The sequence below is a fragment of the Chelonia mydas genome, chromosome 24 (genome assembly GCF_015237465.2).
Source record: "Chelonia mydas isolate rCheMyd1 chromosome 24, rCheMyd1.pri.v2, whole genome shotgun sequence".
In the NCBI taxonomy this organism is placed as follows: Eukaryota; Metazoa; Chordata; order Testudines; family Cheloniidae; genus Chelonia; species Chelonia mydas.
The window spans coordinates 7989773-8016580 of NC_051264.2; the positions used below are offsets into that span (position 1 = coordinate 7989773).

Genomic DNA, 26808 nt, shown 5'->3' on the forward strand with positions numbered 1-26808 from the left:
GGAGTCAGGAGGTGCGAATGCAGACAAACCAGTTTGGGATGAGCAGCACAGGGGCCCTAACTGGTGTCCTAGAGCCACAGGAGGGAAAATCCATTGGGAATTTGGCTCCCCAAGAAGGGGGGAAAAAACCCGGCTAACTTCAGTGTTTTCTGAGGGCTGGAACAATGGGTTCCTACGTGGACTATGATGAGAAACTCCAGCCTCAAAGGTGAGTAGCCCAGCTGGGCGTCTTTGACCCCACTCAGGCCGGATTCTGATCTCCGTTAATCCAGATCAGTCATTCTTGCATATCCCTGCTGGGGGTACACACAGGTCTTCCAGGGGGTACATCAACTCATCTCAATATTTGCCTAGTCTTGCAACAGGCTGCACAAAAAGCAACTAGCAAAATCCGTACAAACTAAAATTTCATACAATGACTTGTTTATCTTGCGCTGTATACTATACACTGAAATGTAAGTGCGATATTTCTATTCCAATTGATTTATTTCATAAGTACATGGTAAAAACGAGAGTCAGTCAGCAATTTTGCAGTAACAGTGAGCTGTGACACTTCTGTGTTTCTATGTCCCCTGTTGCAAGCAAGTAGTTTTAAGTGAGGTGAAACTTAGGGGTACACAAGACAATAGTCAGGAAAGGTTGAGAGCCACTGATCCAGAGCGACTCCACTCCAGTGTAAATGAGATCCAGAGTGTCCGACGCTGTTTGAATCTAGCTTGGGAGATTCAGGTTCCCAGTTCACTGCATTGGCTGGGCCAATGAGATAGGCAGCTTCAGGATTCTCTCCTGAGTGTACCTGGTGGTGCCCATCGGTGTGGGGTCTAAACACTGTGGAACCAGCAAACACTGTTTGGGATTGTTGCAGGAGGCATCTGGAGAATCAGGCATGTGCTGTCCTTGCGATTTTATTGACTGAATCATACCGTGCCGGGCCTTTCAGACAGGCTGATAAATCCAGCTCAGAAAGTGGATGGTTTCTGAAAGTGGGGCCCGATCCTGTAGTGATTCTGCCAAGCAGAGGGCCAGGTTTTTCAGTGCTTAGCACCCACAACTGGGACAAGACTTTCTGAAGATCTCATGGGAGCTGAGCTGAAATTCCAGCCCATAATACAATGGAATTTGTACTGCAGTAAGCTACTACTCCCCTAGTGTTTTCAGAATCAGGCTCAGAGACTGTCATGTAAACCTTACAAGACAGGGTCGGCCTCAGTCTGTTCTTACAGTAGCGAGCAGGGATTCCAATCCGGATTGGGATCCCGTTGTACTGGATGCTGTCACTGGAAGACACAGTCCCTGCCCCAAGGTGCTTACAATCCAGCAGCATACAACCAGGCATGGGAGAAAGATACACAGCCTAGATTTTCAAAAGTGACTAGTGATTTTTGGCTGCCACAATTTTGGGCAAAATTTGTCAGTCAAAACTTTTTTGTCCTGCTGTAAAATGCAGATTTGGCAACCCCAAAATGTCAAAAAACAAATACTCCCTGAAAGTCAAAATGCAACTTTTTGATTTTCCAATTCAAAAAGACTTGTTGTTTTGACATTTTCTTTCAATTTACTTTTAAAAAATGTAAAACATTTTAAAAAATGCTCAAAATCCGAACAAAATGTTCCACTTGAGGTCGAATGAAATGTTTCATATGACCTGAAACTAGGTTTTTGTTTTTGTTTTTTTTACTTTTTGATTTGCCAAAAATTTTGGATTTGGGTTGAATGAAATTTTTTTTTTTGCTGCTTTTTTGGAATTGCCAGCTATATGAGATGCTTGTAAGGGATGTGGGTGAAATCACAGGCCCCACTGAAATCACAGGCAAAATTCCATTGACTTCCAGGGGCCCAGGATTTTGCCCGTGGTGTTCAGACCGAATAGGGGTTCAGCAATTTCTGGAAATCAGGCCTCCTTAGTGTCTGTGGTTTGCGGTGTTGCCAACCCAAAGAGTTTTTTGTTTTGTTTTTTTTTAAACTGAGTCATGCCTCAAAAAAATCAGTAATAATGAATTTTGGGTTCTTTGTCTTTGTCTTCTGGAGTTTGAGCCTTTAGGGGTCAAGTTTTGAACCACAATCACAAGGGCTGCATACTTCCTTGTTTTCTGTAAATGAAAGTTGAGATTCTGACACGACTCCAGGAGCTGGGACTTTTAGGAGTGACCCCCCCCCCGCCACCTCTCCAAATAGCATGAGAATCCTAATTTTATTGGCAGCCCAAAATCACTAGTTAATGTTGAAAATTGAGGCCCCATATATCCCTGGTTTCAATTCTACCCTTACTTAGATTGGGAACTCAGAGGGATGACTGTCTCTTTGTTCTTTCAGAGAGGCAGCCGTGTTAGTCTGTATCAGCAAAAACAACAAGGAGTCCTTGTGGCACCTTAGAGACGAACACATTTATTTGGGCAAAAGCTTTCGTGGGCTAGAACCCACTTCATCAGATGCATGGAGTGGAAAATACTTGATAAGGCAACTCCTGTCTTTTCATGTGCTGTGTATTTATACCTGCTGCTGTATTTTCATTCCATGCATCTGATGAAATGGGTTCTAACCCGCGAAAGCTTATGCCCAGATAAATTTGTTAGTCTCTAAGGTGCCACAAGGACTCCCTGTTGTTTGTTCTTTGTTTGTACAGTGCCTAGCACAATGACATTCTGGCTCATGACATTACCATGGCATTACCACTATATAAATAATAACAATAATACCCTGACTTTTATTAGCTGGCTAATTATTTTACACCTCGCAGAAGAAGTGGGTCTTGAGGAGGGATTTGAAGGGAGGGGGAGGCAGGCCGGTGGGTAAGATGGGGCTAGAGCTCTATGATGGGGAAAAGCTGCATGAAAGATGATTCCTAAGGAGAGAAATGATGTTTTGAAACACTGTCAGTTTCCAGCAGCCAGGGGTCAGACCTTGAGCTGATGTCACAGGGGTTGGCACCAATGGAATGACCAGGATTTAGACAGCTGTAAATTCTATTATTATTTGTGTTGCGGTCGCCCTGATCTTGACCAGGAGCCCAGTGCGCTAGGCGCTGTACAAACAGAACAGCAAGACAGTCCCTGCCCCAATATGCTTTATAACAACATGTGGATTTTGCTGAACGCTGCTTATACATCCCACTCAATGGTCACAAACGCTAAATGATTGTTGCCACTTAAAGATTTTGAATCCAATTAAATATTTCCCTTTGCCCTCCCTCTGGCTGGCTTGTCAGTTTAGACCGGACACTCTTCAGGGTGGGGATGGTGTGTCTCATTATTTAGGGGAAGGTCTCTGGCCTGTGCTATGCAGGATGACCGTGGCGTCCCTTCTGGGCGTAGAATCGATGGATTCGGGTTAGCAGGGCGTTCTGGAGCTGGAAAGGGCTCCGTTACTGCTCCTGGTGGGGCGAAACCAGTTGAGAGCCCGTGTTAAGGTTCAGAAGGCAGGTGAGGCATAATCACTGGAGAATTACCCAGGGAGTCGCTCCAGCTTGCCAGCCTGCTTCATGACTTGTTTGTTTTCTTTGGAGGAGGGTGGAGCAGAAAAAACACCCAAACACTTGCTGTTGAACAGAGAGGGTGGATGTTTCATTGTCTCTGCGCCTCTGTCCGCTGAAGGCAGGGCCAGGAGGAAGTGGTGGGACTTGATGCTCTGCCCACAATCCTGTGCTCCGCCCAAAATCCCCTTTTCCCCCTTTAAAATGAGCAGGAACGAAATAGCAAATGTTAACGACCACCATTAGGCTTCAGAGTCAGCATGTCACTCAGCAGTAAAGCGCTTTACTGAGGATTTCATAACTCGCCCTGCTGGAACTGCAGGTGCAGCTTTGCCAAGCGGGAGGTGATTTTGTGGGAGCTGGATTTTAAACCAGAATGCCGGAAATCACACCCGCCGCGGGATTTTATAGCCCATGTGAAAGATAGCGCCTCCATCAGGACTTAGCGCCAGCAGCTCACAAGGGGAGAGTGCGCCCTGCTGCATTGCGGACACCACTTCCTGTAACAGCCTGAGCAGGGAGGCAGTGTGGCCTAGTGGACAGAACAGCGGACTGGCACTCAGGAGACCAGCATTCTATTATTGGCTCTGCCATTGGCCTGCTGGATGACCTTGGACAAGTCACTTTGCCTTGCCATGCCTCAGTTCTCCCTCCTGTAAAATGGGGATAATGATATTGACTTGCTTTGAGACCTACTGAGAAAAAAGGTAGGTAGGCATTACTATTAGGCTGCTTCTTAGAGGTCTCCCCTCCAAATATTGACCAGGTCTGACCCTGCATAGTTGCTCAGACACAACTTACAGGATGGGGGACTCTATCCTGGGAAGCAGCAAATCTGCAGGAGATTTGAGAGTCGTGGTGGATAATCAGCTGCACATGAACTCCCAGTGCAACGTTGTGGCCAAGAGGGCTTATGCGATCCTGCGATGCAGAAAGAGGGGAATCCTGAGGAGGAGCAGAGAGGTGATTTTACCTCTGTATTTGGCACTGGCGGGATCCAGTTCTGGTGCCCACAATTCAAGGATGTTGATAAATTGGAGAGGGGTCAGTGAAGAGCCACGAGACTGATTAAAGGTTAGAAAACCTGCCTTACCGTGAGAGACGCCAGGAGCTGGATCTGTTTAGCTTAACAAAGAGAAGGTTAAGGGGTGCCTTATAGGTATAAGTAACTACATGAGGAACAAATATTTACTAGTGGTCTCTTCCATCTAGCAGAGAAAGGGGTAACAGGATCCAACGGCTGGAAGTTGACACTAGACAAATTCAGCCAGGAAATAGGGGGTGAGTTTTTAACAGTGAGCGCAATTAACCATTAGAACAACTTACTAAGGATCATGGTGGATTCTCCACTGACAAGTTTTTAAATCAAGTTTGGAGGTTGTTCTCCAGGATCTGCTCCAGAAATGATTTGGAAGAGGTCTCTGGCCTGTGCGATCCAGGAGGTCAGACCAGATGGTCACAATGGTCCCTTGTGGCTTTGGAATCTCTGATGAGTGCACAACGTTTGATGGCAACACAATAGCAAAGAAGCCAGGAGAAACCGTGGGCAGCACCCCCTCCCCGCAGCCCCAGCCGTGTTTGAGACCATCCCGCTGCCTCACCCCATCTGTATGCACCACACAGTTCTGGCCCCAGGGGGTCCCGCTAACGGAGTCGTGTGCCAGCCTGTCTGGGAGCTCCCGGCCCAGGGCAGGTTGGAGCAGCAGGGCGTGTGCCCGGAAGCCACAGATCACCGGGAAGGAATGTGTTGGCAGCACGGAAGGTGTTGTTACGCTCATTAAGATGCTAATCACGTTGTCCTGATGAGAGAGGCCAGCTGGGCAGGAGAAAAAGAACAGGAGGACTTGTGGCCCCTTAGAGACTAACAAATTTATTAGAGCATAAGCTTTCGTGGGCTACAGCCCACTTCATCGGATGCATAGAATGGAACATATAGTAAGATATATATATATACACATACAGATAAGTTGGAAGTTACCATACAAACCGTGAGAGGCTAATTAGTTAAGATGAGCTATTATCAGCAGGAGAAAAAAGCTTTTGTAGTGATGATGAAGATGGCCCATTTAGACAGTTGACAAGAAGGTGCGAGGACACTTAACATGGGGAAATAGATTCAATATGTGAATGACCCAGCCCCTCCCAGGCTCTATTCAAACCCAAGTTAATGGTATCTAGTTTGCATATTAATTCCAGCTCAGCAGTTTCTCGTTGGAGTCTGTTTTTGAAGCTTTTCAGTTGCAAAAATTGCCACCCTTAAGTCTTTTACTGAATGGCCAGAGAGGTTGAAGTGTTCTCCTACCGGTTTTTGAATGTTATGATTCCTGATGTCAGATTTGTGCCCATTTATTCTTTTATGTAGAGACTCTCCGGTTTGACCAGTACATGGCAGAGGGGCATTGCTGGCACAGGATGGCATATATCACATTGGTAGATGTGCAGGTGACTAATGTGATTAGGTCCTATGATGGTGTCACTTGAATAAATATGTGGACAGAGTTGGCATCTGGCTTTGTTGCAAGGATAGGTTCCTGGGTTAGTGTTTTTGGTGTGTGGTGTGTGGTTGCTGGTGAGTATTTGCTTCAGGTTGGGGGGCTGTGTGTAAGCGACAGTGTGTGTGTGTGTGTATGTGTATGTGTATATATATATATAATAGATATAGATAGATAGATATCATAGAATATCAGGGTTGGAAGGGACCTCAGGAGGTCATCTAGTCCAAGCCCCTGCTCAAAGCAGGACCAATCCCCAATTAAATCATCCCAGCCAGGGCTTTGTCAAGCCGGGCCTTAAAAACTTCTAAGGAAGGAGATTCTACCACCTCCCTAGGTAACGCATTCCAGTGTTTCACCACCCTCCTAGTGAAAAAGTTTTTCCTAATATCCAACCTAAACCTCCCCCACTGCAACTTGAAGATATATCTATCTTCTTACTATATGTTCCATTCTATGCACCCGATGAAGTGAGCTGTAGCCCACGAAAGCTTATACTCTAATAAATTTGTTAGACTCTAAGGTGCCACAAGTACTCCTGTTCTTTTTGCGGGTACAGACTAACATGGCTGCTGCTCTGAAACCTGTCATTGGGCAGGGGAAGACACCCCAATCCCTGCACAAGGGTACCCCTGGTTCTTAGTGTCACGTCACTGTTTCCTCCTCTCCCTTCTGCTGACACCGATGTTTTTTTACCCATGCCCCTACACTGCTTACGTCCCCACAGGCCTGGTCTGCTGGCTTCATCCAGCCCAGCTGTTCTGTGCTTCAGGGCACAGGCACCAGGGTCCGGAGGGAACTGAATCCCTTTCCCGCTGCAACACGGCAGAAGTTCTTGGAGACAGACTAGAGGGAGCAGGGTCTTAGCTGGTGCAGCCAGAGCTAAGGCCCTGTCTACACTGCGGGTGCTACAGCTTCCCAGCTAGGGCGCTGTAGTGTGGCTGCTTCCGACAGCAACAGAAGCGAGCATTTCATTGCTGTTGGATCTCCCCAAGCAGTCTGCCGTCAGACTAACCGCATCTACAGCAGGGGTTAGACTGGCACAGCGACAGCGCTCGGGGGTAGAGCCGAATGTTAAGGGTAGTCCAGGGAGTCAGCTGAGGGATGATCTGGGCGCTTGCAGGACCGGGATAGAACCCAAGAAGCTGGGGGGGCCCAACGAAATGAATAGGTGCCCGGTTTCCAACAAACGTAAGGAAGTTCTTCACACAACGCACAGTCAGCCTGTGACCCAGGCAGATTGTGGATGAAAATCTGGTAAACTTTCCATTTCCATTCTGCAGGAAATTCCTTTCAAAATTTTCTTCCATCGCAAATTGACAGGAAGAGTTGAAATTCCAAATGCTGCATTTTGACTTTTGTATTAATGGTGGAATTAATTTGCATGGCAGCCAATCACCGTACAATCTTGAGCTTTGGAAGATGGCTATAAAAGTCGCCGGCCCGGAATAGAAAAGTGGCAAGACAGAAGAAGATACAATATCATCAATAGGATATAAAATAACATAAAAGTCAGAATGATCGAGTGAAAACAAAGTGCTCTGACCTTATTGAAAGGAAACGTTTGGATCATTATCCACGGATACATTCTCAGGAGCCATTTTGATTTTGTTCAGTCAGGATTTTCCGATCGGAAACTGTCGGAAAATTTTCAACCAGCGCTTGAGCGACGTATTAGCTCTACCGACCTCAACAAAGCTGCTCCCACTGATGCTCAAAGAGAATCCCCCTCCCTCTCCTCCTTCTGCCTGCAAAGAGTTGTATGGCAGGCCCCTCTGAGGGTGATTGGAGCATCACCAGCCCCAGCTGTTCAAACATACGGAGTCAGGCCCTAAAAAAACCACGAGAGTCTATTTAAAAAATGAATCTTGAGTTCTTTTTTCTTTGCTGTTTGGCTTCTGAGCCTTTAGGGTCGCGCTCAGGTCCTGTTCTCAAGTTTTTTTTTCTGCAACCTTGAGGCTAGAAATGTACTTTTAGCTTGAAGAAGAATCGCAAGAGTTGTCGATGCTTGATTATTTTCTATATGACCGTAACGCCTTGGCCAGGGTCCCGCTGTGCTGGGCGCTGCCCAGACACAGCCCCTGCATCAAAGAGCTTACAGCCTGAATCCACAAGAGGGACAAAAGAGGAGCGGGAAGTGGTTTGCCCAAAGTCACACAACAGATCAGAGCTGGGATTAGAACCCAGATCTCCTGCCTCACTGCATCTGAACATACTGCATTGGACAGAAAATCAACCCCATGCTCTGTCTCAGAGGTGGGCAAACTACGGCCTGCCGGCCACATCCGGCCCGCGGGACCCTCCTGCCCGGCCCCTGAGCTCCTGGCCCAGGAGGCTCGCCCCCAGCCCCTCCCCTGCTGTTCCCCCTCCCCCGCAGCCTCAGCTCTCTGCGCCGCTGGCACAATGCTCTGGGCGGCGAGCTCTTGCCGGGCAGCGCAGCTGCAGAGCCGTGGCTGACCCGGTGCTCGGTGCTGCGCGGTGCGTGGCTGGCTCCAGCCGGGCGGCGCGGCCGCCTGTCCTGGTGCTCTGGGTGGCGCGGCTGTAGCGCCTCCAGCCACCGGTGCTCCAGGCAGCGCGGTAAGGGGGCGTTGGACAGAGGGCAGGGGAGTTCGGGGTGGGGGTCAGGGTGGTCAGAGGGCAGGGAACAGGGGGGTTGGATGGGGCAGTGGGGGTCAGTCAGGGGAAGGGGTTCAGGGGGCGGTCAGGGAGAAGGGGTGGTTGGATGGGGCAGAGGTTCCGCGGGAGCAGTCAGGAAGGAGGTGGGGGGTTGGATGGGGCGGCGGGGGGCAGTCGGGGGCAGTCAGGGGTAGGGGTTCCGGTGGTGGTCAGGGGACAGGGAGAAGGGGTGGTTGGATGGGGCAGTGGTCCCAGGGGGGCAGTGAGGAAGGAGAGGGGGGGTTGGATGGGGCGGCGGGGGGGCAGTCAGGGATGGGGGTTCCAAGGGCAGTTGGATGGGGCAGGGGTCCGGGGGGGGGCAGTCAGGGAGAAGGGGTAGTTGGATGGGGCAGGGGTCCTGAGAGGGGGCAGTCAGGAATGAGAGGAGGGGTTGGATGGGGCGGCGGGGGGCAGTCAGGGATGGGGGTTCCGAGGGTGGTTGGATGGGGCAGGGGTCCTGGGGGGTGCAGTCAGGGAGAAGGGGTGGTTGGATGGGGCAGGGGTCCTGGGGGGAGGCAGTCAGGGAGAAGGGGTGGTTGGATGGGGCAGGTGTCCCAGGGGGCCAGTGAGGAAGGAGAGGGGGGGTTGGATGGGGCGGCGGGGGGCAGTCAGGGATGGGGGTTCCGAGGGCGGTTGGATGGGGCAGGGATCCTGGGGGGTGCAGTCAGGGAGAAGGGGTTGTTGGATGGGGCAGGGGTCCCAGGGGGGCAGTGAGGAAGGAGAGGGGGGGTTGGATGGGGCGGCGGGGGGCAGTCAGGGATGGGGGTTCTGAGGGTGGTTGGATGGGGCAGGGGTCCTGGGGGGGGCAGTCAGGGAGAAGGGGTGGTTGGATGGGGCAGGGGTCCTGGGGGGGGCAGTCAGGGAGAAGGGGTGGTTGGATGGGGCAGGGGTCCTGGGGGGGGGCAGTCAGGGAGAAGGGGTGGTTGGATGGGGCAGGGGTTCTGCGGGGGGGGCAGTCAGGAATGAGAGGAGGGGTTGGATGGGGCGGCAGAGGGGCAGTCAGGGGCGGGGAGGGTGGGGAGGGCGGGGCCGGTCAGGGGACAGGGAGCAGGGCTGGTGGTGGTGGTGGTGGATGGGGCAGGAATCCCGGGGGGGCTGTCGGGACGGGGTGGAGGTTGGATGGGGCCGGAGTCCTGCAGGGGGGGCCATCAGGGGGCGAGAAGTGGGGGGTGGGGGCATGGGGGGCGGGGACCGAGCCATGCCAGGCTGTTTGGGGAGGCACAGCTTCCCCTGACCGGCCCTCCATACAATTTCAGAAACCCGATGCGGCCCTCAGGCAAGAAGTTTGCCCACCCCTGCTCTATCTGTTAGGCCACGCTGCCAGCTGGCAATGCCCCCTCGCTGCACTACCATTAGCTTGAGCCCACGTAGCTGGCGCGAGGAGGCGAGACCGCTGGAAGCGCGTCCCAGCCCGAAGGCACTCTCCCGCGTCTCTTAGAGGAGAGAGTTTGCCTTCTTGCGGCACCCCGAGCGGGGAGCTGGGCTGGCGAACGCAGGACCCGTTCTGTGCCTAGCAATGAAGCGCCCAGGAGGCAGGGCCGGCTGCAGCATCGAGTCGTTAAAGATCCCGCCTGTTTATCTTGCAGAGCAAACCAAGCAGGGTCAATCTCCGTCTGCCGCTACTGGCTAGGCCGGCTGGTGGCGAGCATCGAGTGGTCCACGTAAGAGCAGCTAGGCCAGGGGCGGTTTCTCCAGGTCCGTGCCTTTAGCTCTGAAGGGCCTGGATTCGAAACTCACTGGGGACCCGGCTGCAGGGTGTCATTACAAAACCGGTGCTCTAAAGCCCGTCTGCTGCACGGAGCACGTTTGCAGAGGCGCCACGGGGAGTCAGGCACCAAAATGGTACCGAAAGCCGATGGGAACCGGCCGCCTAACGCCTTCAAAATCCCCGGCCATGGAGAGTTAATTCAGAAGCCGCTTTGCAAGGAAGAGAAGCGGATTCATCTCCCCCTGCCCGCCCATGCCAATCCACCTTTGCTCCCTGTTTTCTAATGGGGTCTCCTACTGTTGACAAAAGATTCCTAGTCCCCGCTCCCAAAGTGGGCCCAAAGTGACACCTGTTTTCTAACCTCCCCTGCTTGCTGGATTTAAGTTTCCTTAGAGACGCAGAGTGGCTGGGTGCTGCCCTGGCTCTCCGGGCTTGTGTAAACAGGACCAGCCCTGCGCTAGACTACAGGGCTTGCTAGGGTGGGGCTGGGTTGATTTTCTTGGGCGTGCCAGCGAGTGCCGCCAGGTACAGGGCTGATATCAGCTGGCTCAAGAAAGGGAAAGCTGCCGGCTCTAAGCAGCTGCTCCAATGTTTTCCTTCTTTGCGACGGGCCCAAGTGGCAGTGGGGCCCGCTGGACGCGTTTGTAACTGAGCAGCGTTGAGAGGTAATTGCCAACTGCCGCAAGAGGCCGGGGGGCAGCTACGGGATCCCCTACATGCCAGCTGAGGTGATTCTAGCCTGGCGCTAGCTGGAGATGGACGGTCAAACAGGTGGAGCTGTGATCACCCTGTACGTTTCAACACAGGGCTTCCGCCTTGGGGCAGGCTCGGGGCAAGGGGACGTGGGCCAGGCACGGCCTGGACTCTGCCAGCCAGGCTGTCATGGAAAGGGTGGGTGGGTGGCTGCCTCCTGCTGGCGTCTTGGTTCCTCCCCAGCTGCAGCAGTGGTGTAAGTCGGGCTTTGGGGGACCGCATGGGTGGAGGAGGTGGATGGTGACCATGCCGCAGGCTCAGCGCTCTTGCATCCAGGAGAACTCAGCACCCTCTGGGGTTCAGGGGGGTGGGATCCGAATGTGAACCCGCGTTCCAGTCTCGGGGCTTGAGTCCATCTCCTGGGCGCCGTAGGCTGGGGAAGAGCCGAGCTGAGCTCTGCGGGGGCACTCTGCTGTCCGGTTCCCACCTTGCCATGGTAGCAACGGGGTGGCGGGGATCTTAGATGATGGGGAATAGGAGGGGAATCAGGAGGGGCTGGGTCATGGACGAGGGATGTGGAGGCAGGACCTGAGTGACAGAATATGGGAGGGTCAGGCAATGGGATTGGGTGGGGGGTGGGTGTTGGAGGGAAAAAGAGGAGGAGATGGAGACATGGGTGACGGGGAAAGGGGGTTTGGGAAGGGGGAAGGGGATATGGGAAGGGGGGAGGTGAGGTGTGAGTCCGGTGGGCAGGCAGGGCCCAGGTGGCAGGAGGTGGGGGTCAGGTGACAGGCTTGGGGCAGGGAGGTGGGGCCTGGGTGCCCAGGTGGGGGGATGGGGCCTGGGTGCCCAGGCTGTGGGAGGAGCTGGAAGAATGGGGGACCCCCCCTTGGTCTGGCACCGAGAATGCCCTCTGGGGTCCATATTGGGCCATGCCAGACCAAGCCTGGAGGGGAGCCGAGCGGTGGCAGAGGGTGCCCTCGCTGAGGGATGGGCATGCCCTGCCCACCCGCAGCAGGGGCAAAGCAGGGAGCAGCTGCCCTGTGGTCCTGGCAGTGCTGGGTTTGGCGGTGGTCCCTCTGGGCAGGAGGCTGTGTGGGGGCATCCAGGGGCTCTGGGGAAAGACCCACAGCCCAGGGAAGGCCTCCCAGCATCAGGGCCAGATACCTCAGCCCTGCCCTGTGGGGACCCGCCTCGAGGCGTAAGACGGGAGCCCCTTCCCTCCTGGGGCTCTGTGCCCAGGCTGCCAATGAGGGACCCCTGATGTTAGCGCCAGCTGGGGCAGGGACATCTGGGACACAAGGCTGAGCCCCAGCAAACTCATTCCATGTGGGAGGTGGTAACAGCTCCTGGTTTCTAGGAGCCCGGCTGGGTCTGAGCCGTGGATGGGCTCCATTCACAGCCCGGGGGGCCTGGCCCTGGGAAGGCTGCAATCTCGGTTCAGGCCAAACCTCCTGCTGAGGACGGAACTGCCCTTGGGGTCGTCCCTGTTTAGATGCGTTCTCCTGGCCAATCATAGACTGGCCCGAACCCGGTTCCTCCAGCCCACGCTCTCCTCTGTTGGCATTGTAGCGACCAGAAGGATCCGGAGAAGCAGGACGTGGCCGAGCAGCAGGAGGGAGCCGTATCCATCCAGGACATGGAGCTGAAGGAGGAGTGGCAAGACGAGGAGTTCCCGGGGTGAGAGATGCAGCAGGAAGGGGGGGTTCTGGCTGGGATCCTCACCGCATCTCCTGTCGCCCCATCCCGGGGGCAATGGGAGGTGACACACACGGCCCCTGCCCCGCTCACATCACTGCCCCTGGGGGACCCCAAAGGGCTGGTGCCAGCACGGTGAATTTGAGCTGCACTGTCAGGAGGATGGGGGCGTCCTTGGTGATCAGTGGTTCAGTCTGTGGTGTGGGGAGGGACTAGAAAATCCAGAACGGGTGTCGGTCTGATGAGGCAGCTGGCGCCAGGGAGCTCAGGGCTCAGCCAAGGGGTTCGACGTATGGAAGGGGTCAACCGCCCCCTTCCAGCCAGTGTCTTTCAAGAAGCCACATGACTGGTAGAGGCAGCGTGGACCAGCAGATAGCCCCCTGGCCTGGCGGTCTCAGGACTTCTGGGTTCTGTGGCTGACTCAGGGCAAGAAATGCACTAATTTAGTGGATAGAATGGGGGACGGGCAACCAGGACTCCGGGCTTCTGTGCCCAGCTTTGCTAGTGACCTGGGGAGACTTGCTTCCTGGCTCTGTGCCTCAGTTTCTCCTCCTGTATAATAGGGATTGATGGACAAAATAACTAGCAAACAGTTGGCCATAAAGAGGAAGCAAAGTCTATATTTATCCACCGCAGTGGAGAGCACCCGGCACAGACACTCTGAGCACACGCAAAGCACAATTGGTGTCTGTGACTGGATCCATCAGGCGGCAGGGGTTGTATTCCCATCTTCTTCCGACAGGCAGTTGTTGCCAGCGGTCACGTGCAGAACGGTGCACAGCTCTGCTGTTTACCCAGCGGGGAGTGTCGTGGGGGAGGAGGGAGGGAAGGGGAGAGGGCAGAAAAGGAACTGCTTTGTAAATGACAGGAGGTGGGGTTTGAGAGCCAGGACGAAGCCTTCTGGGGGACCTGGGTTCAAATCCTCAGGTGAAATGAGTTGGGTGGTCTCAGTTGGCCCACTACATTGTGCGGCTGTCTGGTCCGGCTCGTCCTAGAGGTGAGAGGTCAGAGGGCCATCGGCAGAGCTGTGTGTGTGAGGAGCCAGGGCCTGGACTAGCAAGTGGGGGGGACTGTGGGTTGGCCCTGAGGGGCACGGGCAGCCCAGGACTGGAATAGCGGGGACAGCAGGGCAGGGTTTCAGCAGCAGAGCCTCCTGTATGTGAAACTTGCTCCACAGCTGACTCCGCTGTAGGTAGCTCTGGCGCTAGGCCAGTGTCATTATTCCCATTTAACAGATGGGGAAACTAAGGCACAATGTGATGCCATAACATTCACTCGAGGGCACAGTCCCCACCCTGGCTCTAGCCACTCGCCTCCCCTCCCAGAGCCAGGAATGGAACCCGTGAGCCCTGACTCCCCACCCCCCTGTTCTAACCATTAGATCACACTCCCTTCCCAGAGATGGGGATAGAACCCCGGAGTCCTGACTCCTAGCCCCCTCCCCCACAGGAACATAGCAATTCAGAGCTGGGAGGGATGCTCTAGCCCAGCGTTTCTCAACCTTTTTGATACCAGGGACCGGCTTGCGTCAGGGAGATCTCAGGGACCGGCGCCAGTCCACGGACCGGTCATTGAGAAACACTAGCCGTCCCTGCCCCGACCCCGTGATTGTCTCATCCTCCCCTGTCTTGCAGGCCTCTCCCAGAGGAGGTCTCTGAGGAGGACCTTGAAGACTCCGGCGGGGAGCCCAGCCCAGGTAAGGCCGTGCCCGGAGTGGGGCAGGTGAAGGTAGGAGGGCAAGACCCCAAGAACACCAGCCGGGAAGGCTCTGGGTATGAGCACGCTGGGGGTGCTGCAGGGCAAGGGCTGCGTACCCCCCGGATCTCCAGTCCCCCAAACACCCCCGGGGCACAGCTGACCTGGGTGGGAAGGTTTTGTCCACTCGGCCCCAATCCAGCGATCGGTGCATAAGCAGCGGTGTTTTCTGGACCATACGTTTTCCTTCCCTCCCCTTCCTATTTTCTGTTTCACATCCCTTCTCTCTTGCTCTTGTTTGCCTTGATCCTGCCCCCCCACCCCCCCCCAGTCGCACCCAACACCCTGGAGCTGTGTGGGAAGCGGCATATGAAGAAGCGGCTGCCGGCGCCGGATCTCAGCCTGTCTTTGGACCGGGCCGAGGGCTCGGTGCTGTCGGGCGACTACCCGGACCGCACGCCGGACGGCAGCCTGGACATCAATGTGGACGAGCTGGAGACGCCGTCCGAGAGCGAGCTGCTGGATGGGCCTGAGGGCGGCCATGACTTCGACTGGGAAGGTGGGGCCGGAGAGAGGATGCGCCCGCAGCTGGGTTGGGCTGGGCTGAGCGTCAGGGCAGGGGAGGGTTGAGTGGGGGGCAGGTCTGGTTGAGATGTGGGGGTGAGTGGGAAGCAGGCCTGGCTGGGGCTCGTAATGGTGGGGGGCATAGACAAAGCTGAGGTGGTGGGTTGGGATCGGCAGGCGGAGTTGAAGTGGTGGGTCAGGAAGGGCGAGTGAAAATTGGGGGCAGGCTTGGTGTGGGGCTGGGACTGGCTGGAGATTTGGAAGGGCGGTTCCAGGGAAGTTTCAGAGTAACAGCCGTGTTAGTCTGTATTCGCAAAAAGAAAAGGAGTACTTGTGGCACCTTAGAGACTAACCAATTTATTTGAGCATAAGCTTTCGTGAGCTACAGCTCACTTCGTTGGATGCATACTGTGGAAAATACAGAAGATGTTTGTTTTTATACACACAAATCATAAACACCCATTTTTTCATGATTTGTATGAATAAAAACAAACATCTTCTGTATTTTCCACAGTATGCATCTGACGAAGTGAGCTGTAGCTCACAGAAGCTTATGCTCAAATAAATTGGTTAGTCTTTAAGGTGCCACAAGTCCTCCTTTTCTTTTTTCCAGGGAAGTTGAGTGTGACGGGTTCGGTCACAGGGACCTCCTTGGGACTATCACCTGATGTGCTGAAACTACCTCTGAGTCCGTTTTCCCTGCCAGCTTGGGACTCCAGAACCCTGCCTTGTTGAGCCAGACACACTAGCCTGCTGCAACCCAGACCCAGGGTCTGGACCATGCCCCCAGAACTGCAGGCTTTAAGTGAAAACAGATTAGCAGGTTACCTGCCTCCAGCACCCAGACACCCAGCTCCCCATGGGATCCAAACCCCAAATAAATACGTTTTACTCTGTATAAAGCTTATCCAGGGTAAATTCATAAACTGTCTGCCCTCTATAACACTGATAGAGAGAGATGCACAACTGTTTTCTCCCCCAGGTATTAATCACTTCCTCTGGGTTTATTAATAAACAAAAATGATTTTATTAAGTATAAAAAGTAGGATTTAAGTGGTTTCAAGTAATAACAGACAGAACAAAGAAAGTTACCAAGCAATATAAAGCAAAAACACGCAAGTCTAAGCCTAATACATTAAGAAACTGAGTACAGGTAAATCCCACCCTCAGAGATGTTCCAATAAGCTTCTTTCACAGACTAGGCTCCTTCCTGGTCTGGGCCCAATCCTTTCCTCTGGTACAGTCCTTGTTAATTCCAGCAAACATCTTAGGTGGAAACTAGGGGTTTTTCTCATGACTTGCCTCCCCCTTTTATAGCTTTGGCACAAGGTGGGAATCGTTTGCCTCTCTGGGTCCTCACCCTGCCTTCTAACTGGAAAAGTACCAGTTTTAAGATGGATTCCAGTATCATGTGACCTGGTCACATGTCCTGTGAGACCTCATTCTTCATTACCCACACAGGTAAACAGGAAGGTTTGCAACTAAACAGAGCCATTTACAACCAATTGTCCTAGTTAATGGGAGCCATCAAGATTCTAAACCACCATTAATGGCCCACACTTTGCATAATTACAATAGGACCTCAGAGTTATACTTCATATTTCTAGCTTCAGATACAAGAATGACACATGCATACAAATAGGAGGAATATATTCAGTAGGTTATAACCTTTGTTATGATACCTTACAAGAGACCTTTTGCATAAAGCATATTCCAGTTACATCATATTCACTGTCATAAGCATATTTCCATATGGAGTGCAATATCACTTTGAATTTGGTTAGAGGTTGGGGTGAAGGGAGGGGGGCCTGAGGGGTGGGGTTAAAGTAAGGTGTGGGGTTTGGTTGGAGCTTTGATGGGGAGTATTGGGTAGGGGGTTGGGGTGGAGTGGTGAGGGGTTGTTTGGTGAGTGAGGGGTTGGGGAGGTCGAGAGGTTGGTTAGTTGTTGGAGTTGGGGGATGGTTGGGGGGGTGAGGGGTTGGTTGTGGTGGGGGTTTGACGGGTTGGGAGGTCGAGGGTTGGTTGTGGCAAGGGGTTGATTGGTTGGGATGAGGGGTCGAGGGGTTGGTTGGGGTGAGGGGTTGGGGGGTCAGGGGTGGTTGGTTGTGGTGAGGGCTTGGGGGGTCGAGGGTGGATGTTTGGCTGGAAGGTTCCAAGGGAGCTGGGCTTGGGGGGAAGGTTTGGGAGGGGACTGGGGTCACTTCGGGGGGGTGATTCTCCTTTCCTTGGCCTCATTTCCTCAGACCCATTGATACCCAGCTCATGGGCACCCTAGTGCCCCAAGGGGGCTGTACATTGCAGAAGACAAGGCAGGGCCCAGGTGCTTTCTGGTTATTGGTAAAAGTTCAGAAAAGAGCCCAGGAGCCTTTCCTAATACACCCGCCCCGCCCTTGTCCCTTCTCTCCACAGATGAACTGCCCAGGGCCCGGCGCCTGGACAGCAGTCTGCTCGAGGAGAAACTCAGTGAGGGGCGCATGGTGGACGTTGAGGACAAGGACGGACGGAAGTGGAGGATTTTCCTGACGGACGAGCAGGAGCAGAAAGTGGATCTGAGCATCGTCGAGCCCTACAAGAGGGTCATCTCCCATGGAGGTAACGGGAGAGCTCATAGCCCTGGGGTCTGGTGCTTAGAATGGGAGGCAGCAGGACTCCTGGGTTCTATTCCCGGCTCTGGGAGGGAAACTTGGTGCAAGGGGGCTGGGATTCAGGACTCCTGGGTTCTCCTGGGAGTGGGGTCCCAGAGTTATGATTTACATGGTGCCCGTCAGTACCCCAGGCACTTTACGGGGCATAGCAAGCACAGCCAATCGGAGGAAGCTCCTGCCCCAAGAAATCCACGACCCCAGCCCTACGGGACCCCGGCGTCCAAGCCTGCTGTAGTAAACCCAGTTCCACACAGCCTGCGTGCCCAGAGGACCATGGGACGCTGTTCACAATGGCAGCCCCGTCCGTGTGGGTCAGGGGCCAAGCAAAGCATCCAAACTGACCTGGTCTGGGCCAGTCCCAGAGCTTCCCTGTGGGGGAGGACAGGCGTGCCGAGGTGTAAGGTGGCGGGGCTAGGTGCCTGTGCCAGCTGGACCCACTCGCTCTGCTCTGCCGCTCCAGGGTACTACGGGGAAGGCCTCAACGCCATCATCCTCTTTGCCTCCTGCTACCTGCCCCACAGCAGCATCCCTGACTATCCGTACGTGATGGAGCACCTGTTCAGGTGAGCATGCTGCCCCCTGCTGGCTAGTGCACGAGCTGCAGGGGTAACAGCCTGGGACGGGGTAATGGGCGGTGGGCTGAGGATGGCTCTGGCCCCCCTCTCTGGAAAGTGACTCCGACGTAAAGCTGTGGTCATTGGAGGGGCAGAAGGGATGTTGCCTCTTTAAGCCATCTGCATGGGGTACGTTCCCAGGCTGGGCTCGGCTTCCCCCCACCTCAGACTCAATTCCTCTGGGACTCAGCGCAGCACAGAGGGGCAGGGGAGCCAGCATCAGATGCTCATTATATTCAGTCTGCCCTGGCAGCATAAAGGAGCCTTAAAGTGGGTGCAAACAGCCCCCTGAAACAGCCCCCTCTGTGGAGCTGGTGTAGGGGCCCTGTACCCTGCCCTGGCATAGCGGGCAGATTGGGCCTGTGGCCGGAGTGCAGTGCGCTCTGGCTATTCCCTGCTGCAGGTAGGATTCCCGCGGCTCCTGTAATTTACTCCATGGCACCAGAATATGGGGGAGCCCAAAGGTGGCATAAAACCACCCTAACCCTGAGGTCAGGGACCGAATAACTGGAAATCGGGACCCTACTGGTGAGAGCAGCAGGAATGGATAAACCCCTGAATAGCCTTGAAGTCCATTGGGAAGGTAGGGGGCAGCCCTCCTTTGCCCTGGGATTCTTGGAATCTCCCCATAAACATCAGGAGGTACTGGGATGCCATCGCAGCTGTTTCTCTGGCCTTTACTGTCCTGGTAAATCGACCCTTAAAGTGCCAAAACCTTCTTTTAAAATAAGCCTCTCTCTTATAACAGTCTCCTCCCCAGCCCTGCCTGGCTGCCTGCAGCGCTGCTAACAGGAACATGGGCTGTTCCCCTTCTGAACTCACTCAGTCTCTTCCGTTCCCAGACCATAAATGAGGACCGTCAGTGCACTAGTCAAGACTGGGAAGCTGCTGGCACAGAAAGGGTTAAATGCTATAGCAATGGGCACTTTGTGAATGCCTAATATAGAATATGGGCTAGTAGGTAGTGCTGGTGACTGGGCATCAGGACTCCTGGGTTCTCTGCCCAGCTCTGGGTGGGGAATGTGGCCTATAGGTTAGCGCAAGCTACAGGGGGTCAGGACTCCTGCGTTCTATTCCCGACTCATTGTGTGACCTTGGGCTAGTCACAGCCCTGCTCTGTGCCTCTGTTTCCCCCATCTATGAAATAGGGGTGGGGGATAAGAAAATTTACCTCATTGTTGGGGGGCGTGGGTGTGATGTGAAGCTAAATCCACGACTGTAGCGTGGAGGCGCTTTGTGCCTAGAGGAGGGCTGGTTCCAGGCTGCAAGGCTGGACCTCCTTTCTGCTCTCCTGGCAGGTACATCATCGGGACCCTGGAGGTGATGGTGGCAGAAAGCTACATACTGGTGTGTCTGAATGGTGCCACTCTCCGCAGCCAGATCCCGTCCTTCGGCTGGATAAAGCAATGCTACCGGACCATCGACCGGCGGTAAGACACAGCAGGGGACCGAACACCAGGGGGAACGCTGCTTCCCCAGCCCACAAAAGGGGAGCCCTCCCTTCACTGTTAGCCCCATCCCCCTTCCGTTCCCCCCTTACTCTAGCTGCTGGTGAGGACTACATCAGGAACTTGCTGAAGAGCTGGGAACAGAACACACGAGTCCTAATTCCCAACCACCCTGCTCTCATCACTAGACCCCCCCCCTCCCCCCCGGGGTGGGGAATAGAACTCAGGAGTCCAGCGCCCCAGCTGTGGGCAGACCCCAGGAGTCCTAAATACCTTCGCTCCCGGAGCCGGGAATAGAACCCAGGAGTTTTCACACCGAGTCATCTGCATTAACCCACAGACTCCACTCCCCATCCAGGGCTGCTTTGTTGCCCATGTGGAAGACTCGAGACTGGGTGGGTTCCCTGTTCAGTTCAGCGGTGGCTCTGGCTGGCTGCAATTTCAACTCCTTTCCCCCACACACACCCCCAATCCCAGCCAGAATCTGCACCCCTGAGTCACTGGCAACAGGGAAACAGCTGCTTCCTACCTGGCTTGCACGGCGCGAAGGCCAGTGAAGCTGACACTGTGATACAGACCGGGCCATAAAAAAAATCCCAGCCTGGGTGAGGATGGAAACTGCAGCCTCCCTCGGAGGGGCTGGGAGAAGGGACTGCGCTGGGCTGTGGTGAGTATAAAGGGAGGGTTCTCTCACGAGGCTGCTGGACAGAAGCAGACCCTATGGCTGTCTCTGGCACCCCAGCTCCCAGCCTCTGGGCTTTGTAAGCAGAGGATTTAATCCGGAATAAAGTGATTTTTTTATTCCAGAATGGAGTGTCCATATGGGGAGTTACTCTGGTCAGTTTCCCCATGTAGACAAGCCCTTAGCTACCTCTAAAAGAAAGAGCTCCCGGACTTCAGAGGCCCTGCCTTGGACCTGGGGCCCATCCAGAAACCTCCTACTGGCTCCTGATAGTTAGATGTTGGCTCGTGCCTCGAATCAGGATGGTTTATAGCTCTTCCAAGCCCCGTTTTTTTTTAAAGCTAGGATTTTCAAAGGCATGCAGCTCCGGTTGAACCCTAGCGGGATTCCTTGACTCCCCTTAGCCTCCTTCAGTGCCAGCCTCAGCACTGATGACTGTAACAAGGGAGTATTGTTGGCCAGATCAACGTCTGGCCCTATTTTCAATCCCTGAACTCTTGGCTTCCGGGATATCTTGTGTCAGTGAGTTTCACCGGCTAATCGATACCTCGTGTCCTGTGTTCTTTGCATTGTTTCAGGCTCCGGAAGAACCTGAAGGCCATGATTATTGTCCATCCCACCTGGTACGTCAAGGCGCTGATGACCGTTATCCGCCCCTTCCTCAGGTAGTGTGGGCTGGACTCTTTACTTGGCCTGTGGGAGGCTACCAACAGAGGGGGGTGTGTGCGTGTACGTGTGTGCGAGGAGGTTGGCGGCCACGCAGCCTGCAGGATCAGAATACCCTGGAGATCGTGCCCAGACTGCTCATGGGCCCGGTGGGCTGCATGTTGTTAGCGTCAGACCATCCATGAGCCTCACCAGGCTCCAGCGTCTGCAAGGCCAACTGCTACCCTAAGGGGGCGCCAGGAATAGCCAGTGTCTTGTGTGTCCCCTTGCTCTGCAGGACCTGAGCGCGTTAACCCCTCGCTGGCTGGAGAGGCTCAAGCGCGCCTCCCCCACAGACTGTTCCATGCGAAGAGCTTTTTACGCCTTCAGCAATATTTCCTTCCCGAGCCTGGGCCTCCTCGCGGCGGCTAGCAATGCAGGCCAGGGCTCTGCAGCCCGGAGAGCAGTGCTGTTAGCTACACGGGTGCACGGGGCAGGGCAGCATGGAGCAAGATTCTAGCCCAGGATTTCTTGGATGCCCTTCACCAGCATTCCCTAGGTGCCCAGATACCGTGACAATGGGCACCGTGTAAAGACCTGGATTTCGCCTGCCAGCTGCAGCCTTGTCATAGTGGTTCCCTCTCCCCACTACCCAAGAAACTCAGGAAGCAGCTCTGCAGTCTAAGCCCTTAAACCAGACTGGGCTAAGCTCTTAAACCAGACTGGCCCATCAAGAGCAAAGTGGGGTGCCAAACACAAGCCAGCCTGACACATGCTGCTCAGCAGAGGGCAGCGTTGTACATTACAGGTACCAGTTGGTATTACAGTCCCTCCAGAGAACAGCAGCAGGATGGGGTGTGGCTGAGATTGCAGGGCTAACAGCTGGGAGTCAGATACAGGCCCCCTGCCATACAGCTGCAGGGGATGGATACAAGCTAGCAGCAGAATTCAGGTCAATGATTTCATGATTCAGGGGCCCAATTTGAGGCATCTGAAAGGAGCCTGTGTTTTTTCAGAATGCACCAACCACTGGCAGAGCTGCCAACTCTCTCCATGTTTGATGTTTGTCTTAAAGCCCCTGCTCCCGGAGTTAGGTGATGACGGGAAAAATCTTGGCTTTCGTTGAAAAAAAGAAAGGCGTTTCCTGCCCTCGTGGCTGTAGAGGAAAGCTTGGCATGTGACCCAGTGCATAATAAAGGCTCGAAGACCAGACAACAAATAAAAGGGAACTTGTTTGGCTTAAAAATCATGAGATTTTTTTTAAAAAACCCCACAATCTCTTGATTTATTTGACATGTGACTCTGGAATGCTTGGAGTTGGCAACGCTGCCCCAACCCTCTGAAAATCAGGCCCCTTTCAAGTGTGTCAAGTGGGGCCCCCAGAGACAGACACCTCAAATTACTAGTCAGTTTCAAAAGTCCTGACCTTAACCTATCTGTGTGCGTGAGAGTCCTGACGGAAACCTGTTTGTGCGTGAGCGTGCGCTGTTTGCGTCAAGCGTGAAGAAAATACAAAAACCCGTGTGCCTTCCCGCACAGAGCATTTTCGGTCAAGCCGGGGTGTCCGGCTTTCGAAGGCTTGATTAATTCACGGATCCGAATGCCCTTCTCAAAGGTCTTTGCAGGCTTTTGCTGCAGTCTCCTCACTCTCTCTCCCCCTGAAAGCTTTACTGAGTCTGTGGTGACAGCAGTGCTGCGAGGGGGTATTTAACATTTCCTCCGAACGCCTAGCCGTAACGCACCGCAAGGAGACCCTTCCCTTGTAGTGTGTGAAACGGTGAATGCGCCACACAAAAGTGCCGACCTGGCTCACGAAGGCTTGGGGATGAGATAAGAGGGCCAGATTCTTGCCTGGAGTAAACTGGCATAGCTCCGTGAGCTTACACCCCTTTGCGCCACACCAGAGTGCCTTTTGCCCACAGATTGCTGGTTCCAATCCAGCTTGGGATCGACTGGCTGTTTGTTGGCCTGTGTGCAGTCAGCTGATCGGCCTCAGCACTTGGACTGTCTTAACTGGTGCTAAAGTATGAGCCGTGGCAGCAGACAGGCCTGGGAGACTCCATAGATGAGCTACAGCGTATCTTCCCCCAAACCCACGGAGCTTCCCCCCGGCATGCATGGGGTTGTGCAAAGGGGCAATCTCATGTTTCAGGGCTTGAGCTGATGGCCTGCAGGGGTCATTCTGGCTGGATGCATTCTGGGCAATGTTCCCTCTAATTTTTGACAGGCCGTGTGCGCAAAAAATTTCTTCTGTGCAAATTTTTGTGCACGTGGTGTTTTGCCGTGTGCGCGGGGTTTAGGATCTGTATGCACACGCACAACTTAGAGGGAACAGTGATTTTTTTTTTCTGCCACAGCAGAGATTGGCCGCAGCTGGAGACAGGACACTGGACAGGCACTGTGCATGGGTGGGTGGCTAGTTAGATGTAAGTCATGTTGCTTAACACGTTCGTGGAAGGTGCCTCGGTGCTGGGGGCGGGCTAGGAACCTGGGTAGAACAGGCCAGACTAGAAGGCTGTCATCCTGGTGCCCTGCAAGACGCCCTGATGGGAAAACAACTGCTCATGTGACCTGAATAACCTATCCCCCCCCCTTCTGCCTCCTCTCCCAGCTCCAAGTTTGGCAGGAAAGTGCAGTTCGTGGACAGCCTGTGGGAGCTGTCGCAACAGATTCCTCTTGAGCAAGTGCACATCCCCGACTGCATCCGACAGTGAGTTGAGCATCCTTCCCTTCTCGCGTCGACGGCTGGTGCCTCTCGTGCTGGTTGTGGGGTGCGGCAGGTTCGACTAGGCTGGGATCCATCCGCCTCCAAGGCAGTGGGGACTAAGTGGAAGCCTTTGAATTCCCCCCCCAACCCCGTCACCTTCTTCCCCTTTTTATTTCTCCACAACCTAATTTTTGTCATCTCCTGCCCCCCCCCCCCCGGGAGGGGGGGCTATTAACCCTTCACACGTAGGTAGGTCAGTGTTATTACCCGCTTATACAGGGAAGGGAAGGGAGTTAGGAATAGAACCCAGGTGTCCTGGCTCCCCGTGCTACACCGGGAGCGGGCTTGCGCTGGTGTAGCTGCCCCAGTTCAGACCAGTCGTGTCGATGCCTGCGCCGGCAACTTGCACTGGTGTACATCACCCCCGTGCAAAACCACGTTGGTGCAGACAAGGCCAGAGACTGCAAAGCAAAATCGTCCCTGTTCCCCTTGTGAGCCAACCTCTCATCTCGGGTCCGGGTCCCGTTTTGTGTTGCAGGCCCAAGAGACCTGGCATGGCTTTACACCACCGCTGCCCCTGCCGCACTCTGTGCCACTCCAGGAGCCAGAACACCCCCTTGGTGTAACGCAGAGCGCCCTGGCCCATCCCAGCTGCCTACGCGGGGTCACCAGGGTACACTGTGCCTACCTTGGGGGGAATTCTCCCCTGGCCCAGGGGCTGGAGCAGAGGACAAAATCTGGGCCAACGGCCACATCAGTGCCTTTATTTCTTCTCTTTTCTCCCCTAGGCTGGATCAGAGCTGGAACAGCTCCAGGGACACACAGCGGTGATGCCAGCGGGAGGCTGCACAGCAGCAGACCCCAGCGCTAGTAGGGGCAGTCACGCTGCATAGCTCTGTAACCGTGTTACTTCTTCCCACCAGTGTTCCTTTAAAGGAGAAACCGAAGCGACCGGGTTTGGGAAAGGCGCTTGCCGCCGGGGCTTTGTAAATAGGTCCAGCTTAAATGGATGCATTGGTTTAAACACTGGGGGGGGGCTTCTCAGATTAGGTCGGCTTAAATGGAGGACTTGGCTTACACAGGTTTTTATGTGAGTGCTGTTACAGTTAGAAACGGAGCATATGCGTTCTTGGGCTCAGTCCAGGGGTTCTCTGGCCTGTGAGACAGGAGGTCAAACCACATAATCTAACCGTCCCTTTCGGTCTTGCAATCCCTCGACTACACAGCAACTGGATAGTTCCGCAGCCTGAGCCCGCTGACCCAGACCAGCTGCAGGGTTTTTAATCGCAATGTAGACGTACTCCTGTGGACCTAAAACCAGAGTGGCTGTCGGTCTCACTCGGACTGATCCCAGTTGGCTTTATGGATGGAAACAAGTTTTTTCACCTGCACAGCTGCTACAGCTACAGGAGAGGGAGTCATTTCGCCGTAGCGCAGCGCTGGCCAAGGAAGCAGGAGTTCCTGTGAGCCCCGAAGAGCTGATCCAGCTCTTGAAGAAGGCGCTGGGTTCCGTTCTGCCTCCTGCATCCTTGGCGGAACCAGCTCCAGCTGCAGCATTTTGTTCCCAAGAGGCAGATAATGCCCAGGGCCTGGCAGCTGGAAAAGTGATGCTCCGACCAGCTCCAGGTTAGCCTGGAAGGGAGAGGGGAGAACAGGGACCCGGTGGGGAAAGTAGTGCAGCAGCGTTAGCTTTGTTAATTCCTGGCACCTTTCAAGGGAAGTGTCTCTGTTTGCAAAGGGCACCGAAGCAGCCAGGACCCAGGTGTCTGGAAATACCATGCCCAGGGTCAAAAGACTTCACTCTGCATCCTGCCAGAGCTCCCCCTAGGCAGTGATGGGACGCTGCAAGCTGGGGAGTGGGGCAAGGGCAAATGTATTTCACAAAGAGTGTTTTTCTCCCAAGTGTTTATTGTCCGAAGTCTGACGCAGGAAACTAACCAGGTCTCCCAACACCCAGCCCCATTATAACCTTGCATTTAGCTTTCCCAGACTACGCTTCCATGCTGTTTGTCTCTCTCCGCTGCCCAGGCATGCATCATTAGTCCTTGATTAGTGTGAGATCTCTCGGGTGTGTGTCCTCAGCCCCGCATATCATTGCTCCCCACCCTGCATGCACGGGGGCGAGGAAGCTGCCAGAATTAATCCTTTGTTACTCAGACATTTTTAAGCAACAAATGGCCCGCCACATTACCAACAAACCCCCAGGCTGTTAAAGCTGCAGAAAGTTTTCAGAGCTAAGAGGGAGATCTTCCAAGGCACAGCTGGCTATGCGCTCCCCGGTGCCACTGACTTTCAGTGGGTGCCCAACAGCCCTGGGTGGCTTTGGCACGTCATCCCCAAAGTCACTTTTCAACCCTTGGCTGTTCACTTTTGTTTTGCCTTTCACTTCGATTGATGGTGCTGTGTTTGGGTTCCCAGTACTGCAAGGGGGTCGAATTTTCACAAGTACCTCAGGGACTTACATGCATTTTCAAGTCCAGAGCCTCGAAGGTGCTTAGGTGCCTAACTCCCACGCATGTCACTGGGAGTTGGGCACCTAAATATGTCTCAGATGCTGGGCCTTCGGAGCCTAGATCTCACTGAAAGGCGATGGGACTTGGGCACCTGTCACTTAAATGCTTTTGAAAATTTTACCGCAAGTCCCATTTTCAAAAGTGACTTAGGCAAAATTTTCAAAAGGGTCTAGTGATTTTAGGGTCTGATTTGAGGGGGCCTGACTTTCTGAGGGAGGGTGCTCAGCACTTTATGAAAAGGAGGGACCTTTAAAGTATCACAAGCTGTAGTTCCCCCTTCACCCCCCCCCGCCCCGCCCCAACAACGAGGCACCCAAAATCGCCACTCACATTTCAAAATCCCAGCCTAAGTCTCAGGTAAAGTCCATGAGATTTAGGCTCCTAAGTGCCTTAGTCTCTTTTGAAAATGGGATTTGAGGGCCAGATTTTTAACGGTACTTACGAGCCGAAAGGCGCACAGAGGTGCTATGGGGAGGTCCAAAAGTGCCTAATTCCCATTGGTGTGGAGTTGAGACACCTAGGTGCTTCTGAAACTCCCACAAGGTTCCCTGTCTGCACCTTTAGACAGCTAAATACTTTT

General features: G+C 54.1%; 1 protein-coding gene across 3 annotated transcripts; it reads left to right on the plus strand.

The window, feature by feature from the left end:
- Positions 1-26808, plus strand: BNIPL (BCL2 interacting protein like). Of its 3 annotated transcripts, none has more exons than XM_043535088.1 (11): positions 65-208; positions 12590-12697; positions 14350-14411; positions 14742-14969; positions 17384-17566; positions 18080-18182; positions 19532-19663; positions 20942-21028; positions 22025-22102; positions 23620-23718; positions 24504-26808. In XM_043535088.1, exons 1-11 carry the CDS (start codon positions 165-167, stop codon positions 24544-24546), a joined length of 1167 nt encoding a protein of 388 aa, XP_043391023.1. In that variant the 5' UTR covers positions 65-164; the 3' UTR covers positions 24547-26808. The 3 variants fall into 3 exon arrangements, with proteins under 3 accessions (XP_037739099.1, XP_043391023.1, XP_043391024.1); XM_043535089.1 differs by lacking the exon at positions 65-208 and adding an exon at positions 10873-11114; XM_037883171.2 differs by lacking the exon at positions 22025-22102 and having other exon boundaries at positions 1-208.